Source organism: Heterocephalus glaber, unplaced genomic scaffold (genome assembly GCF_053883595.1).
Source record: "Heterocephalus glaber isolate CG9 unplaced genomic scaffold, H.glaber_assembly_v1.0 deba00001497, whole genome shotgun sequence".
NCBI lineage: Eukaryota > Metazoa > Chordata > Mammalia > Rodentia > Bathyergidae > Heterocephalus > Heterocephalus glaber.
Window position 1 is genome coordinate 612,921 of NW_028258320.1, and position 14,600 is coordinate 627,520.

A 14,600-nucleotide genomic window follows, 5' to 3' on the forward strand; every position below is an offset into this window, starting at 1 on the left:
TGTTCTGCATGGCTAGTAGGCTGAAGTTGGGCTCTGGAGGGCGGGGCTTGGCTGAATCTCCTTTGGCGGGAAAGTTAACTCTTGAAGCACCCCACCTACCCACTCTTTTTTTTTTTTTGGTACCGGGGATCGAACTCGGGTCCTTGCGCTTTCGAGGCAGGTGGTGGAACCACTGAGCTAAATCCCCGGCCCCATCACCTACTCCCTCTTACTTGCATCACCCCGCTGGTTTTGTCCCAGGCCTCTTGGAGTTTCAAAGCAGTGGGCTCTTGGGGTGTGGCGTGGAAATGAGGAATGAGTGCAGAGTACTTCGGGGTTGCCTCTTGCTCAGACAAAAGCCCCAGCTCGTCTCCCATCCTTGAGCTGAGAAGGGGTGGGTTTCTTTTATCATTCTTTAACCAGTAGGGAGGATTTCTGAGACTAGAACCTTAGAGTTTCTTCCAAGTCCAGAAGTTTAGTGAGCCCCTGCTCTGTGTTCTGTGTTCAGCAAGACCTCAGGGAGAGTGGGACTCTTGGAAATGAGAGAGGCTCAGTCCACAGAGGAAAAATGACCAGTCCTGCCTGAAGGCTCATGTCATGGTCGCTGGGAGCCAAGGTGGGAGGACAGTTCCTGGCAGCACCAAAAGACTACCTGTCAGTGTTGGGCGCTTACATGGCGGTTTAGTGAGCCCTGCCCTGGCCACTGGGCTCCATTTGGGGTTATGGGACCGCTGGCTAAACCCTGGCCTAGACTGATTCTTTGCTTCTGTTCCTTTGAGATTTTTCTCCCCACAGAGCCTCAAAATTGCCCTAGCACACACTCTCCCTCCCCTTCTCTCTCTCCTTCTCTCCTCCTCCCCGCTTCCCCTCTCCCTCTCTCTCCCTCTCCCCCCACCTCCCCCTGTTGAAGCCTTCAGAGAGACACAGGAAGTAGATGGAGAAAAAACACCATTATCAGACACGGGACAGAAGTGAGAGTTCAGAATCTTAGAAGATGCCTTAGGTCTGGTTCTGGGTTGGAGTTTCTGGCTTCCTTCAGCGAGAAGGTGTCTGGAAACCCAGTCTGTCGGGGTTGGAGTAGGAGCAAGGTCATCCAGTTGTCCCTCTGCCCCTTGATTGAAGGTCTGCCTCCACGAGGACCCTTCTGCTGTGTATGATGAGGACAGGCTGAGGCTAACCCGCCGATTCCGGGGTATTTCCCTTCTGCAGAACTCAGTGCCGCTGATGCCACCGGGCCCCTGCTTGGTGTGGGAACCGTGCCCTTGGAAGGCATTTCTCCTTCAGCTCAGTGGTTCTCAGTGGAATTTCAGGATTCAGAATGAGATTCAAGGACCGAACAGCAGTGTTTTTTCTCCTCTGTCTTTTCCCTCTTCTATCATAGTAAGAACATAAAGGAAAATTGCTCATTAGACTGAAACCTTGTCATCCCAGAATTAGAAACCTTGGGTCAAACCCAGGCCCACTCCCTCTTCCCAGCCTGCCCCTTGGTTGGTCTTTTCCGATGGTTTTCTGAGCAAGTCAGAGCTGCACTCTCCTCCTGTGGGTCAATCCTGTAACTGCTGATGACTGCCCTCACTGCGCTAGAAGCTCTTCTGAGCAATGATAAGGCCTCTGCTCGCATGGAGTTTTGAGGGGTTGGAAGTTAAACCAGCAAACAAGATAATTACAGACGGGGCAGCCTGCCTGGGCCTGAGTCACTTGGGCAGGGGCCTGACATGCAGGTCAGGATTGACTCAGTGGTGTTTTTCCTGTGGATTGGAAACACAGGCATTTGGGATATTGTGTTGTATTTTATTGAGCTCACCTTCTCAGAGCTCGTTGCTCTGTAGTACAACATCACTCTAAATGAGGCATTAGAAATTACTGCCCTTCACGTAATAATTGCCACTGCCGTTCTCTGAGTACTGGGTGGGTGCTGTACTGAGTACTTCACGTGCATTGATTCATTAACTCCCCACAACACTGGGGAGCACAAACCTCAGAGAAGGTAAGTTGCTTACTCAGGGTCACAGAACCAATGAGCAGAGGGGCTGGGTTTTCAACCCAGGTAGTCTGGCTCCAGAGTTTAATCTCTTGACCACTTTGCTGTGCTCTTTTCTGTTGTATTTGGAGGTGTTTTCCCAGATTCAGGATGAACTTTGAGAGGCCTTCCTAATAAAATTACTAGCACCTTACATCTGTATGTAACCTCAAAGTCTCTCAGCGGATTTTGACTAATAAGAACAAGATTTCCAACCTGACCTCTGTTTACTGAAGGATTATGATTCATGGGTTTGGATTAAGCAAATTTTTCCTTTTCATTTTTTTCCCCTCTTCCTCAGTACTGAGGATTGAACCCACAGCCTTTACACTGAGCTATATCCCCAGCCCTTCTTAAATTTTTTATTTTGAGATAGGGTCTTACTAAGTCTCTGAATTGCCCAAACTGGGCTCAAGCTTGTGATTTTCCTGCCTCAGCCTCCCAGAATGTTGGGATTACAGGATGCACCACCATGCCCGGCCATAGAGTTTTCTAACTATAATGATAAGGGAGTTCTGACCCAGTGAAACAGAATATCCCACTCTCCACCCATTCCTACCCTGCCTGCTGCTTAACCCAACTCAGGGCTTTCTAAGCATTTTCTACTTTTATACGGATTGTTAACTTACTGTCTAAGCCTTTTTTTTAGTTGAAAAAGGTATATAGCAGTAATACTATGTAACGTTTGAGTAGCAAAAAGCTGGCCCTTGCCACATCCTTCTGGCCCAGGAGCTCTCGACTTGGTTGTGCGTTAGAATTGTGCACAGAGCTACACAGATGGTTGGGCTGGGTGGCCTCAGTTATATCATTGCTCTGGTATTGCTATTCACAGATTTGTTTATTCCTTTCTAGTCTTTGTCTAGTATATATTTTACCTCTGCTGTAGCCATGTTAACAAAAAATTGGGTGTACTTTTTTTGGTACCAGGGATCGAACTCGGTTCTTTGCGCTTGCGTAGCAGGCGGCGAAACCACTGAGCTAAATCCCTGGTCCCAAGTGTACTTTTTAGTTTAAAAAAAAAGCCATCTCTGTCCAAGAAAAACTTCACACATAAACCATTTGGAAATGAAAAGTTGATTTTTTGTTTTTTCAATTTAAAAATGTCTTTTCTAATTCTGGAAGTATGACATGTCCATTATAGAAAATTTGGGAAAGAGGCAAATTTTTATACCTCAAAAATAAAATGCTTTTTAAAGAACAGCATGTGAACCACAGAGTAAGGAGTTTTGGGGACATACGATATGGCTACTTGTCTTAATTACTTTCTGATTGCTGGGACAAAATACCCGACACCTGCAAGTTTATTTCGTCTCGGTTCACAGAGGTTTTAGTCCATGGTTGGCTGGCTCCCAGGCAGGGTGGCCTGGCAGAGGAGAAACAGTTCCTGTGTGGCAGACCGGAAGCAGCCAGCCCTCCTTCTTACCCTTTTTATTCCATCCAGGCTACAAGCCTATTGGTTGGTGCCACTCACACCCAGGGTGGGTCTTCCATCTTCACTAAACACCTTCAGTCACACACACAGCTATGCTGAACCAGTTATTGGGTGAATCCAGCATCACACACCCATGACCTAGTCACCCCCAAAACCCCACCTTTAAGTGCATAAGGATTTAGGGGACATCTATATGGAAGCCATAACAGCCACTCCTCGTGAGCTTCTGGAAGCATTGACAAATTACGGGGGTGACCTTCTCTGACAAGGACCTTCCAGGTGGGAAGTATGTCGTGGCTTAGTGTGAGATGGGGGCAAGTTGAGAAACCATCCTCCCTGAGATTTTTTTTTTGAGATAAGGTCTCACTGTGCAGCCCAAGCTGGCCTCAAACTCACAGCAATCCTCCTGCCTCAACTTCCCGAGTGCTGGGATTACAGGTGTGAGCCGACATACCTGGCCTCTCTGAGGGCTTTTTTGCTTTTCGTACCTGAGATGGGAAACCATGAGTGTCGAGTCGGTCGCTGGAACTCCTCCTTTGACCCCTCTCCCCCTGCTCTGTGTGCAGCAGTCTGACACCTCCCAAGCGCAGCCGTGGGAAGCCTGCCCTATCCCGAGTGCCCTTCCTGGAAGGTGTGAACGGAGACTCTGACTACAGTGGCTCAGGTGAGGAACGGGGTCCGGGCAGAGTGAGGGGACCAGGCCTTCCCAGGAGCCAGCTCTGCAGCTGCTGTGCTGCCGGAGCTCAGAACCCGTCACCTGACCCCTGAGTGCCCCAAACCCTGGGGCACTGGCTGGACAGATGGCCTGAGCTCCCAGGCCAAGCATCCTTCCTTTAAAAATAATCGCCTGAAGTTTGACTATGTAATACTTGCCCATGGTAACAAAAACCCAAAAGAGGTAGCAAGGGGCATGTGATGAAAGCCAGCACTCTCTTCCTTGAAACATTCACTGTTAGCATTTGCTTTTGCGCCTTTCCGGAGGTGATCCATGAATATACAAGCTAGAACTTGCGTGTATGCTGAGGAAAGTGGTAGAGAAGTCCAATATGCACATTCCTACGTGATCCTGTTCCTTGTTTCCAGTTAATAGAACACCTTAGAGATCCTTCTGTGCTTTGGAGTGGCTGTCCCGTTATACAGGAGGGCCTGTGATTGCATAGGCACCCATAAAGATAGATAGGTTGTTTTCAGTTATTCGTTATCACAGTCAGTATTGCAGGGAGCAGCCTTCTGTGTGCAGAGGTCGTCCTGCCCCTGTGGGGCGCATACCTGTGGAAGCAGAATTGTTGACTTGAGGGAAATGTGCATTTGTGATTTTGATGGCTGTTGCTTGTCTGCTCTCAGTAGAGTGGTCAGTGATAGCTGTATCACTGAAGCTCACTTGTAACCCTGGAGTTTTATGGATCTTGTCTCCTTGGAGCAGTGGTATAGAGGGCAGAACAGGGCCGGGTGGTGCCCAGGTACAGCAGGCACAGAGTGGACTGAGCCCACCCTGTTCCCGCCCGGGCGGTCTAGATGCTATTTTGGAAGTTTCCCCCTAAGGCACAGGCTGTTGGGCTTCTCTCCCCTCCCTCCTCCCCAGTTGCTTCCTTTCCCGCAGCATTGGCTCTGGAGTGGGTGGTGATGGATGCATGCTTGTGCGCTTCATTCCTCCCTGTGACTGTCGGCCCCCAGAAGGCAGGACTCATGTCCAGATGAATGTGTGACCTCCAAGCTCAGAACCAGGAGTGGATTGGCCCACTTTATGCTTCTGGTGGTGACATTTTATTCTTCTTTTTAAAACTCACTTAAAATGATGCCAAAAGAGATTTAAAAAGGAAATTGAGCTCTCATAGTTGTCTCATCTTAACACAATTGTCTTCATTTCTCTGTGTTGCCTTCTGTTTATTTTAGGCACATTTTTAACGAAGTGCTAATCTAAAATACATGTACTTTTGTATCCTTTTTTTTTTACTGTTACCTCATCCTTTTTTCGTGTGGACACATGACCTTTCTGTCTCATTATTAGAACACTATATCTAACAGTGCTAATTTACTTAACTGGTCTATTGTTAGACGTTTGGTTATCTCTGACTTCTGACGTTATACATGATGTAGTGAGCCCATGTTTTTGTTTTTAAAGTTATTTTTCTTAGAATAAATCACCAAGGAAGGAATTTACTGGGGAGGAGGTGGTTCGTACATTTTTTTTTTTTGGTACCAGGGATCGAACTCAGGACCTTGTGCTTTCGAGGCAGGCACCGGAACCACTGAGCTAAATCCCCGGCCCTAGGTGACACTGCTTGCCCTCAGCCTTCTTCTTTAGTGTTGGGTTTTATCTTTTTATTGTTGTTGCTACTGGTCCAGGGGAGTCAGAACAGTGCCTCATTATGCTGAGTACATTTTTAAAATAAAGGTGGTAATTTTTCCTTGGAAATGTAATTGCCACTCTTGAGATTTGGGTCTTTTTTCCCTCAATCGAGTGCAGTCACCACTGTGTTCCCAGTGTGTAGATGTGGGGAAGAAAGAGAGGTTCCTCTAGGGTCCAGGAGCCCTCGTGAAGCACCCGTTCCTGTGCGCTGCTGCACGGGGTGCAGAGTAAAGCAAGCGGAGAGAGCCGCGTCTGCTGCAGGTGGGACAGCAGTAGGGACAGCAGGCCCTGCACAGCTGGTGGTTCTGAGTGCAGTGCGGCCCAGTGTCCCGGATGGCCCAGCGTGCCTTGGTCAGAACCTATTTAGCAAGTGTTTTTCCTGGGATGCCCTTCCTAGGCCTCTCTGTCCACGAAGCCTCCGTCATGAGAACTCCGAACTCGGGGGCCGGAGAGTGGTGTGTGGCTCTGCCCAAGCCGGGTAGGGCCTTCTGCCAGGATGAGGCTGTCTCATCTTCCCAGGAAAGTCATCTGAGGGTTCAAGCTCAGAGGTTGGAAAACTATGGCCTGCTGCCTGGTTCTAGATGGTTGATGAGCTTAAAATGTTTTTGTTTTGTTTTGTTTTTTTAACATTTTTAAATGATTTAAAAGAAAATCAAGAATGTTTCATAATGTTTTGTAAACTACATGAAATTCAGATTTCTGTGTCTAGAATGGAGTTGTATCGGTTACACGGCCACAGTTGCTTGTTTCCAGATTGCCTGTGGCTGCTTTGATGCTACAGCTGCAGTTGAGTAGTTGGGTCCAAGATCCGGTGGCTCCTGAAACCTAAACTATTTGCTGTTTGGCCATTTGCAGAGCTAGTTTGCCAACCTCTGATCCAGCCTATGAGTTTCTCCTTAAGGAAGGGTAGGGAAAAGGAAGGGTGGAGGGGATGTTGCCGACTCTTTCCTGGGCTGCCCCAGTCAAATGGAGGCCACCGGCAGGGCTTGGGGCGTCATTCCGAGTCCCCGCTGGGCACTGTCTCCTCCCCTCCCCCACCCCCAGGCAGAAGCCTCCTGATGCCCTTTGAAGACCGCGGAGACCTGGAGCCCCTGGAGCTGGTGTGGGCCAAGTGCCGAGGCTACCCCTCCTACCCTGCCTTGGTGAGTCTGCCCCAGACGCCACCCTATTGTGTCCCTGGGCGGCTCTGCCCCCTGCCTGCCACGGGGGCTTATCTGATCTGATCAAGCCAGCAGAGTGTGGTGGGGGTCAGGGTGCCTTTAGCTGCCAAGGGGTGGGGAGCTCATCCCAGCTTTTATGGGGCAAACCAGCAAGGCTCCCAGCTGGAAGAACTTTTAAAAGGCTAAAAGCAGGCAGACAGAGACTAGGGTGCTTAAGATTTTAATAGCATTTTTTATTTGCTTATGCATTAAAGTAATATATGCTTATTGTGGAGGACTGAAAACCCTCTTATTGCTTAGATGTTTGATTAAACATCTATCATGCTGAGTCCTTGAAATGCTGAGGAAGGCAAAGTTGTTCCTGTTTTGTAAGCAAGAAAGATCTATTACCCATGGTCAGCCACCTAGTAAGTGGCAAGGTGGGAATTTGAGCCCGTGGCTCCGAATAGCCCGTGTTCTGAGCCATGGAGTTTAGAATTATTCCATCTGTTCAGGGATGACCTGGTGCATAACCAGCCTGCCTTAAGGCGTAGTATGCACATATTTGAGACCGTACTGTTTTTAACCTCCTTTTCACTAAACAACATACAATGAACATGCACGTTCCATGCCATTAAACACTCTTTGTCAACATCATTTAATGACTCCATCATCTTCATTTGTATTTATGTACCAAAGTTTAATCATTCCCTGGTTGGTTATTTAGATTGTTTGAATTTTTCACTATAATAAACAGTTGGCAATAAGCATAAGCATTATTGTAGCTTTATCTTTGTGTACATCCACGATAGTTCTTCATGGTGAATTCATACGAGTGCCTTCTAGGGGCTCAGTCTGGACAAAAGTTGGCTACAAGTTGCCTGAAAGTGCCGATTTATAGTCCCACCAGTGATAGCTAAAATTTCCATTTCTTCCACAGTAGCAGTATCTAAAGATTTTAGTTTTACCACCTTGTTATTTCTTAGAGCTCGGTCTCAGTAGGGAAGGGAGTGTCCACCCAGCTGTGGAAGATGCCACTGATTCTAAGCCTCGGGGGCCTATCAGAATCTTATGGAGGAATTTTTAAAGCAACACTTACACGCAGCCAGCTCCACTCTAAAACTACCGAGGGAGACTCTCGAGGCCAGAACAAGGCATGAGTATTTTCCCAAAGCTTCCTGGGTGGTTCGAGGCCTGGGGCGGGAACCGCCCTGCCCGCCTCTCCCGTGCACTCAGAGCTCTGTGCTTCTCCCAGCCCGTTTCTGTATGTGACTTTTGAGCCCAACAGCAGCCTCCCAAGCTAAATGGGCCGGGAACTCTGACCCTGTCCGGACAGATGAGGACAGTGTCTCCTGGAGGCTGCACAGTTTCGGAGCCGTAGTCCCCGTCCTGCTTACCTTCCTTTCCTTGGCAGAGCAAGCGTGGGAAGTCGCACTGTGGCCTCTCGGCTCTAGAAGCTGGCCCGGGACTGCCTGACTTCACAGGGCCAGAGACCCTCAGTGCTGAGTCATTAAGGAAGTGACCAAGGCTGTCCGTGTTTAGGGTTATCATCATGACTTTTTAAATTTCATAATGCACAGAAAAACAGTTCAAAACTAGTGTTTTCTAAAAATCACTCGTTTTGGATGACAGCAGCATTGGGGATCAAAGCCAGGACTTCCACAAAGCTGGATAAGCACTACCACTGAGCTACCCCCAGTCAGTCTTCGAATTCATACAGTTTCATTCATGATTAAAGAAATTCAGTCCCCGCCTGAATGTAACTTGTGTTTTTTTTATGTTGCTGCACTCTCCTATAGTCTTTCTCCTGTGCAGACTTCAGTATATATTTGCATATTCTATTGTTTCAACCTTCTATTTTAAGCCTTTGTCTTTTTTTTTTTTTTTGAGTACCGGCGATCAAACTCAGGACCTTGAGCTTACGAGGCAAGCGCTGGGCCACTGAGCTAAATCCCTGGCCCTGCGTTTGTCATTTTTTAAAAATGGGGGTTCTCATTAAGTTGCCTGGGCTGGACTGTAATGCCTGCACTCAAGTGACTGTCCTGCCTCAGCCTCCCAAGTAGCTGGGACTACCAGTGAATGCCCGTGTCTGGCTTAAGTCCTTATCTTTTAAACAAATAAGGTATTCATGTTTTTGTTTTGTAAAAGTAATATGTACTACAGTATAAACATTTTAGGAATATAGAGGGGAAAAAAGCAACACAAACCTCATCATTCTAACATGTTGATTCAGGTCCTTTATATCATTCCTTTTACTGGTTGTTCACATATTACAGTTGTGCCCATAGTGTGTGTACACATTTATTGTCTAATATGTTAAATTTATCGTAAGCTTTGTTTTCATGTGTTCTGCATCTGCATAGCCTTCATTGAGTGAATGGACCATTAATTATTATTTGGGGATGCGAAAGCTCTCCTGGGGGCAGCCCTGTCCACCTTGCTTTGGGCCTCAGGAAGTTTTCCCCAGCGCCCTCTTGGGAGCCAGTGGGTTGGTCCTTGAGGAGGCTTCGGAGGGAGGGCTGTGTGGCTGTCCTCATTAGGACCCTCTGCTTGGGTCCCAGGCCGGACGGGCACCCTGGGAGAGTTCGTGGTTCTCTGTCAGAGTGAGCTCTTCACAGAGCAGCTGCCCGAGCTGCCCGTCCCGAGAAGGGTATGAGGAAGCTGGTAGGTGCCCAAAGGGGAATCACGAGAGCAGTTCATTCTGAGAAAAGGCCGGCCGGGACAGGTATAGGAGTAGGGTTGCTGGGTCTCTGGAGGAGCTGCTCCCTCAGTACATTTCCCAGGCCTCTGCACCAGGCACAGGCGTCTTCAGCTGGCCGCTCTGGCCTTGGGCTGGGCAGGGCTGCAGCAGCAGAGGCCCAGCTTGCCCAGGCGTCTGGCCTGAGTCCTGGCTGTGGCTTCAGCAGGCCTCTCCTGTGCTTGGCCTTTTCCTCTGCCAGCAAACACCTGTCCGCAGACTTCCTGGCATCTGCAAGTGATTGAATGAGATGCAGTTGGATAATTAGGAGCATTGGGAACTTGGAAAGTGCGCCACAGACCTGGAGAATTACTGACGTGTTGGTGCTGCCGGGCATTTTGCTGAGCACCTGCTCTGAGCTAGGCAGGGGGTGCTGGGTGCTGGAAACAAACCCGACCAAGACAGGCCCTGCCGTGCACTCCCGAGCCTCCAGGGTCAGGCTACCAGCTGTGCACCGAGCTCCTGTGGACATCCAGCTGCCATAGGCGGGGGCAGAGCGCTGAGGTGGGCAGCAGGGGCTCTGCTCTAAGCTGTAGGGCATCCCCCTGCTGATGCCAAGCCCCCACGGTGCCCAGGCAAGGCCCTGAGCACCTGAGGTGGGAGAGGCAAGGAAACAACCTCTCCCTTCTCCCCAAGAGGCCTGAGAAGGGGTTCATCTGCCTGGCTGGGCGTCAGAGCCCCACTTTCTCCCCTCCCCCCAGGTTTCCCACTGCTGTTGTGGCCTCAGGGCCTGACAGTTCGTGGAGCAGGCCCCTCATCAGGACTGGTTGGGCAGGGCCAGAGGACCGGACCGTGAACTGAGCGTGTGCTGAGCTGGGGGCCAGGGAGATGCCAGCCCATCCATCACTCATGTGGACAGGGCTGAGCCTCTGCGGCTTAGATACGGGGTGTGCAGTGGTGAGTCTTGTAGCGGGGAGCCCTGCTCACCCAGTCCCCCTCCTGAGCGCCCATCTCTTTCCCTCCAGATCATCGACCCCAAGATGCCCCGGGAGGGCCTCCTGCACAATGGCGTCCCCATACCTGTCCCCCCGCTGGACGTGCTGAAGCTGGGAGAACAGAAGCAGGCAGAGGCTGGAGAGAAGCTCTTCCTTGTCCTCTTCTTTGACAACAAGCGCACCTGGTGAGTGCTACTGCCGCCCCCTGCCAGAGTGCAGGCCCGCCCCAGGGGAGGGGACAGGCGCTGTGCTTTACTAGCATTACAGCTACAGGGGTGTGGCCTGTGGGACTCCGGGAAGCCTTCCAAGTGGAGATTGTCGGGAGGCTGGCTGGAGAGAGTGCGTCCCAGTGAGGATCGCAGCCCTGAGTGGAGAAAGAAGAACCACTGGACTTGAACAAAGAGAGGCCTCTGGTGCACTCAGGAGAGCTGTTGGCAGTCAGGCCTATGTCTCTGCCCTCTGCCACTGGCCCCGGGGAGCCTTTCACCTCGGGCCAGGCAGCTCCCTGCTAGGTGACTCCTGGAGAGGGACTCAGCGGTGCCCAACAGCTGCCAGCACTCCCAGCAGCTGTGGGAAGGTGCATGTCAATCCCGCAGGGCCCGGCAGCATGGTGGCCTGAGAAAGGGACTCGTTCACCAGTTTCTGCACCTTAAGGAGTCTTGGCACCAGCAGGGGCGCGCTATCGCCCCTGCTTCCACAGTAAGGAGCAAGGACTGGCTGGTGAGAAAGATACTGATAGCCACCACTGACTGGGGAGTCGCTTGGTGTCCTTGTGCACACTGCTTATTCTTAGTTAAATCTTCATGCCCTCGGTCTGTTTTTTCATGAGGAAGTGGAGGCCCCATTGCCCACACTGGGATCCACACCGAGATCCGACTCAAGGCTGTGCTCCTAGCCATGTGTCATATTCAGCCGGGGAGTGTTAAAGACACACGTACACACGTGTACACATAGGCACATGCACACACGGTACGGGCCCAGGAGACCCGGGGTTCCTGGCATCAAGTCTCCTTCCAGCCATAGCCCTGCAGTTCCCCCAGGCAGGTGAGGCTCAGGCCCCGCTCTTAGGGATGGCAGGTTTCTCCTGAACCCTGACAACTCTCAGCACAATGAGGGCCCAGGGAAGGACCTGGCGGCCAGCCCTGCCAGCTCACCTGCCTGGGGCCCAGCAGAGCCCAGCCTCTTAACCGCACTTGCATTTCAGGCAGTGGCTTCCAAGGGACAAAGTCTTGCCCCTGGGTGTGGAAGACACTGTGGACAAGCTCAAGATGCTAGAAGGCCGCAAGACCAGCATCCGCAAGTCAGTACAGGTGGCCTATGATCGCGCCATGATCCACCTCAGCCGCGTCCGGGGCCCCCACTCCTTCGTCACCTCCAGCTACCTGTGAGGGCCGAGCTGGGCCTGCGTCCGCCCGCCCGCCCGCCTGCCATCCGTGGGGCACGAGAAGCCCCTCCTGCCCTGGCCAGACATGTGGCCGGCAGCTTCCCCGCGGGGGCTGGACTGTGTCCCCATGGAGGGGAGGCCCCCATTCTGACCGCTCATGTGGTTCCCTGGAGGGCTGCTGTGTGCCAAAGCCTCCTGCCCGGGTCCCTCCAGACGCTCCACTGAAGAACCACTTGCTGTGGGCTTGGCCCGGGCCAGGCTGAGGTGAGAAGGCCTGCGCTCCTCGGGCTGCCTGGCTCCCTCCATCCCCCCAGGGCGGCCAAGGCCCACACTGATCCCAGAGATGCCGTGGGTGCCTGGGCCCTCGGGACTCCCCCTGAGCTCCCCTCCCCGCCCCTCCTGTCTGTCTGTCTTCCACCCCGAGGCCCAGGCTCTCGAGCCCACGTTCCGTTCCTGTCCTTCCTCTCTCTTGTGCCAAACTGACAGAAACATCACCAGACTTGACCTTTTCTTTCACATCCCATTCCCCTCTTGGCCAGCTGCTCTGCTAGGTGGGTGTCGTGCTAGGGCCACCCCCCGAGGACCCCGTCCCCCAGCACTGCCCCCATACCCAGAGACCCCCGCTTTCGCTGCTGACCCGCCACGCCTGGTGGACCCACGCCCTCTGCCCGGCTTGCTGTGGGAGGGCAGGCTGCTACTGGCCTTCAAGAGGGGTTGGGCCCGGCCCTCCTCACCACACACGGTGGGCAGCATGGGACCACCCTGGCACGGCTTCCCACCCGCCAGCAGCTCTGCTGCCCTGGTCCCTACCAGGGAACGCAGCCCTCCAATTTCAACCCGACTCCTTCCCTCTTTCTTGTTAATCTCTTCCCCACCTTCACCTTCTCAAAAATGGAAGGAAAAAACTGTGAATGGGGAATGCTGACTGACAAAGCAACGTAACTTTCAGAGGCCTCAACGTCTGTTCTCTGGACGTTTCCTTCACCTCTTGAGCACCAAAGTCGCAGGGCCCAGCTGCAGGCCACTGATCGCCATGTTGATTTTTAACTCGACGTTCTTTTTAATTGTTTTAAATTTTTCATAGGGGAGTTTTGGACAAAAAGTCACAGGGGAGATCACTGCCATTTTTACACACTCAACTTTTTAAAACTACAGCCAGCCACACACCGACTTCTTACACATTTGGGACACGAGCCAGAGTTCAAAAGGGAACCAGCAGCTCTAACATACAGAATGGGATTTGGGCTTTTGTACAATAATAAAAACAATACAGCATATGGCTAGGGAAGGACATGGTGTATATAACTGTAAAATACTGTTCTGAATTATTCAGGCCTACACTTTCCATTCCTGGAGTCCTCCACCTCCGCCGCACGGTGTGGTGTGTAAAGGCGCCGTCCTCCCCCCAGGTAGTTGGCCAGCTGTGGACGCTGTGAGCTTTGTCTGAACCTGTGTTGTAAGATCCCAGGGCTCGCTCCCTCCCTCTTTCTATGTATCTAGATCTTTCTTCCCTCACACTTTCTCTTCTTAGTCTCTATTTTTCAGTCTCTTTGAGTCGTTCAGTCTCTGAGTCTCATTTTTAAAAATGCTCTTTTAGAACGGGAAACGGCTCAGACCTGCTGTGGCACGGGGCCTCCGTGTCTCTGTCGCGTCTGCTGTGAAGCACATGATGCTCTATTTATTGTAGAAAGTGACTTTATTTGCTTTCTAGAATTGTTTATAACAGATGGTATAAGAGATGATAAACAAAAATCTATGCCTGTAAAGAATACAGAAGTTAATTTTACCTACTATAATATGACTGTCGGAAACTTATTTTCTCTCTGAGAAATAAATGTTCTAATGGGCAGCAGTTGCTGTGCTGCGTTTGATGTGGTCTCTGGGGCCTCCTGACTCCTGCAGGCCAGGGCTGTCAGGTGGGCCCATCCAGCTGCGTGGGCCCCTGGCTGGAGAGGCCTCTGCCTTGGGCAAGGCTGTGGAGACCATGTCCGACTTTCCTTCCTCCCCCCAGACAGCGCTGCCGCTGCCCTCTGGAAGGCCCAGCCCCCCTTCTCAGCCTTGGCTTCCCTCTACCCCTGTTCCTCTAAGAGCCCTGCCCTCATTCGCTGGGAGTCATGGCCCTTTGCCTGTCTCTGGCACCTCTGCCGAGCTCGCCAAATCCGGGACCCCAGGGTGTTCAGGCCTGCCTTGCCACTGTTGCTGCTCCCATTCTGTAGATGGGCGGCTGGGACAGACAGATGCAATCCCAGCACTGGAAGGAATCCTTGAACCTGCCTGGCTTTCACTGGACAAAACAAGGAAACCAGCCAGCAGGATTAGACACTTGACCAAGGTTGCCCAGCTGAGAGGTAAATGGTGGCAGGATACGGGGATGGGACAAGGACCCAGCCAAGGCTGAAGCGTGGAAACGGGAAACCCCCAGAGACCAGAGACGAAGGGCTTGGTTGCTGGCCTAGCAGCTTCCCCCATCCATCCTTCCCATATGGATCCTCCTCACTGGTTCACCAGGCTCCTGTGCTTTTCTCTGGGACAGGAGAGAACACAGGTCTGTGACATTCTTGCTGTTGAGGTCACTGATGTGAAGTGGGTTTGGTGTGACACTGACCAAGTGCCCCAGTGGCAGG

At 51.5% G+C, this 14,600-nt stretch overlaps 1 protein-coding gene across 8 annotated transcripts in view; it reads left to right on the forward strand.

Moving 5' to 3' along the window:
* Brpf3 (bromodomain and PHD finger containing 3) overlaps nt 1–13,828 on the forward strand; it is a 34,595-nt gene extending 20,767 nt beyond the window's left edge. For 6 of the 8 annotated variants that reach the window (XM_004846689.4, XM_087184434.1, XM_004846690.3 and 3 more), the window contains 4 exons: nt 3,998–4,095; nt 6,826–6,923; nt 10,623–10,777; nt 11,797–13,828. In XM_004846689.4, the coding sequence (XP_004846746.1) occupies nt 3,998–4,095; nt 6,826–6,923; nt 10,623–10,777; nt 11,797–11,980 (535 nt within the window). In that variant the 3' untranslated portion in view covers nt 11,981–13,828. The remainder of the gene's footprint in view (nt 1–3,997; nt 4,096–6,825; nt 6,924–10,622; nt 10,778–11,796) is intronic. The other 2 variants (XM_021259929.2, XM_021259932.2) reach the window with 2 other exon arrangements.
* The last annotated feature ends 772 nt before the right edge of the window (nt 13,829–14,600 follow it).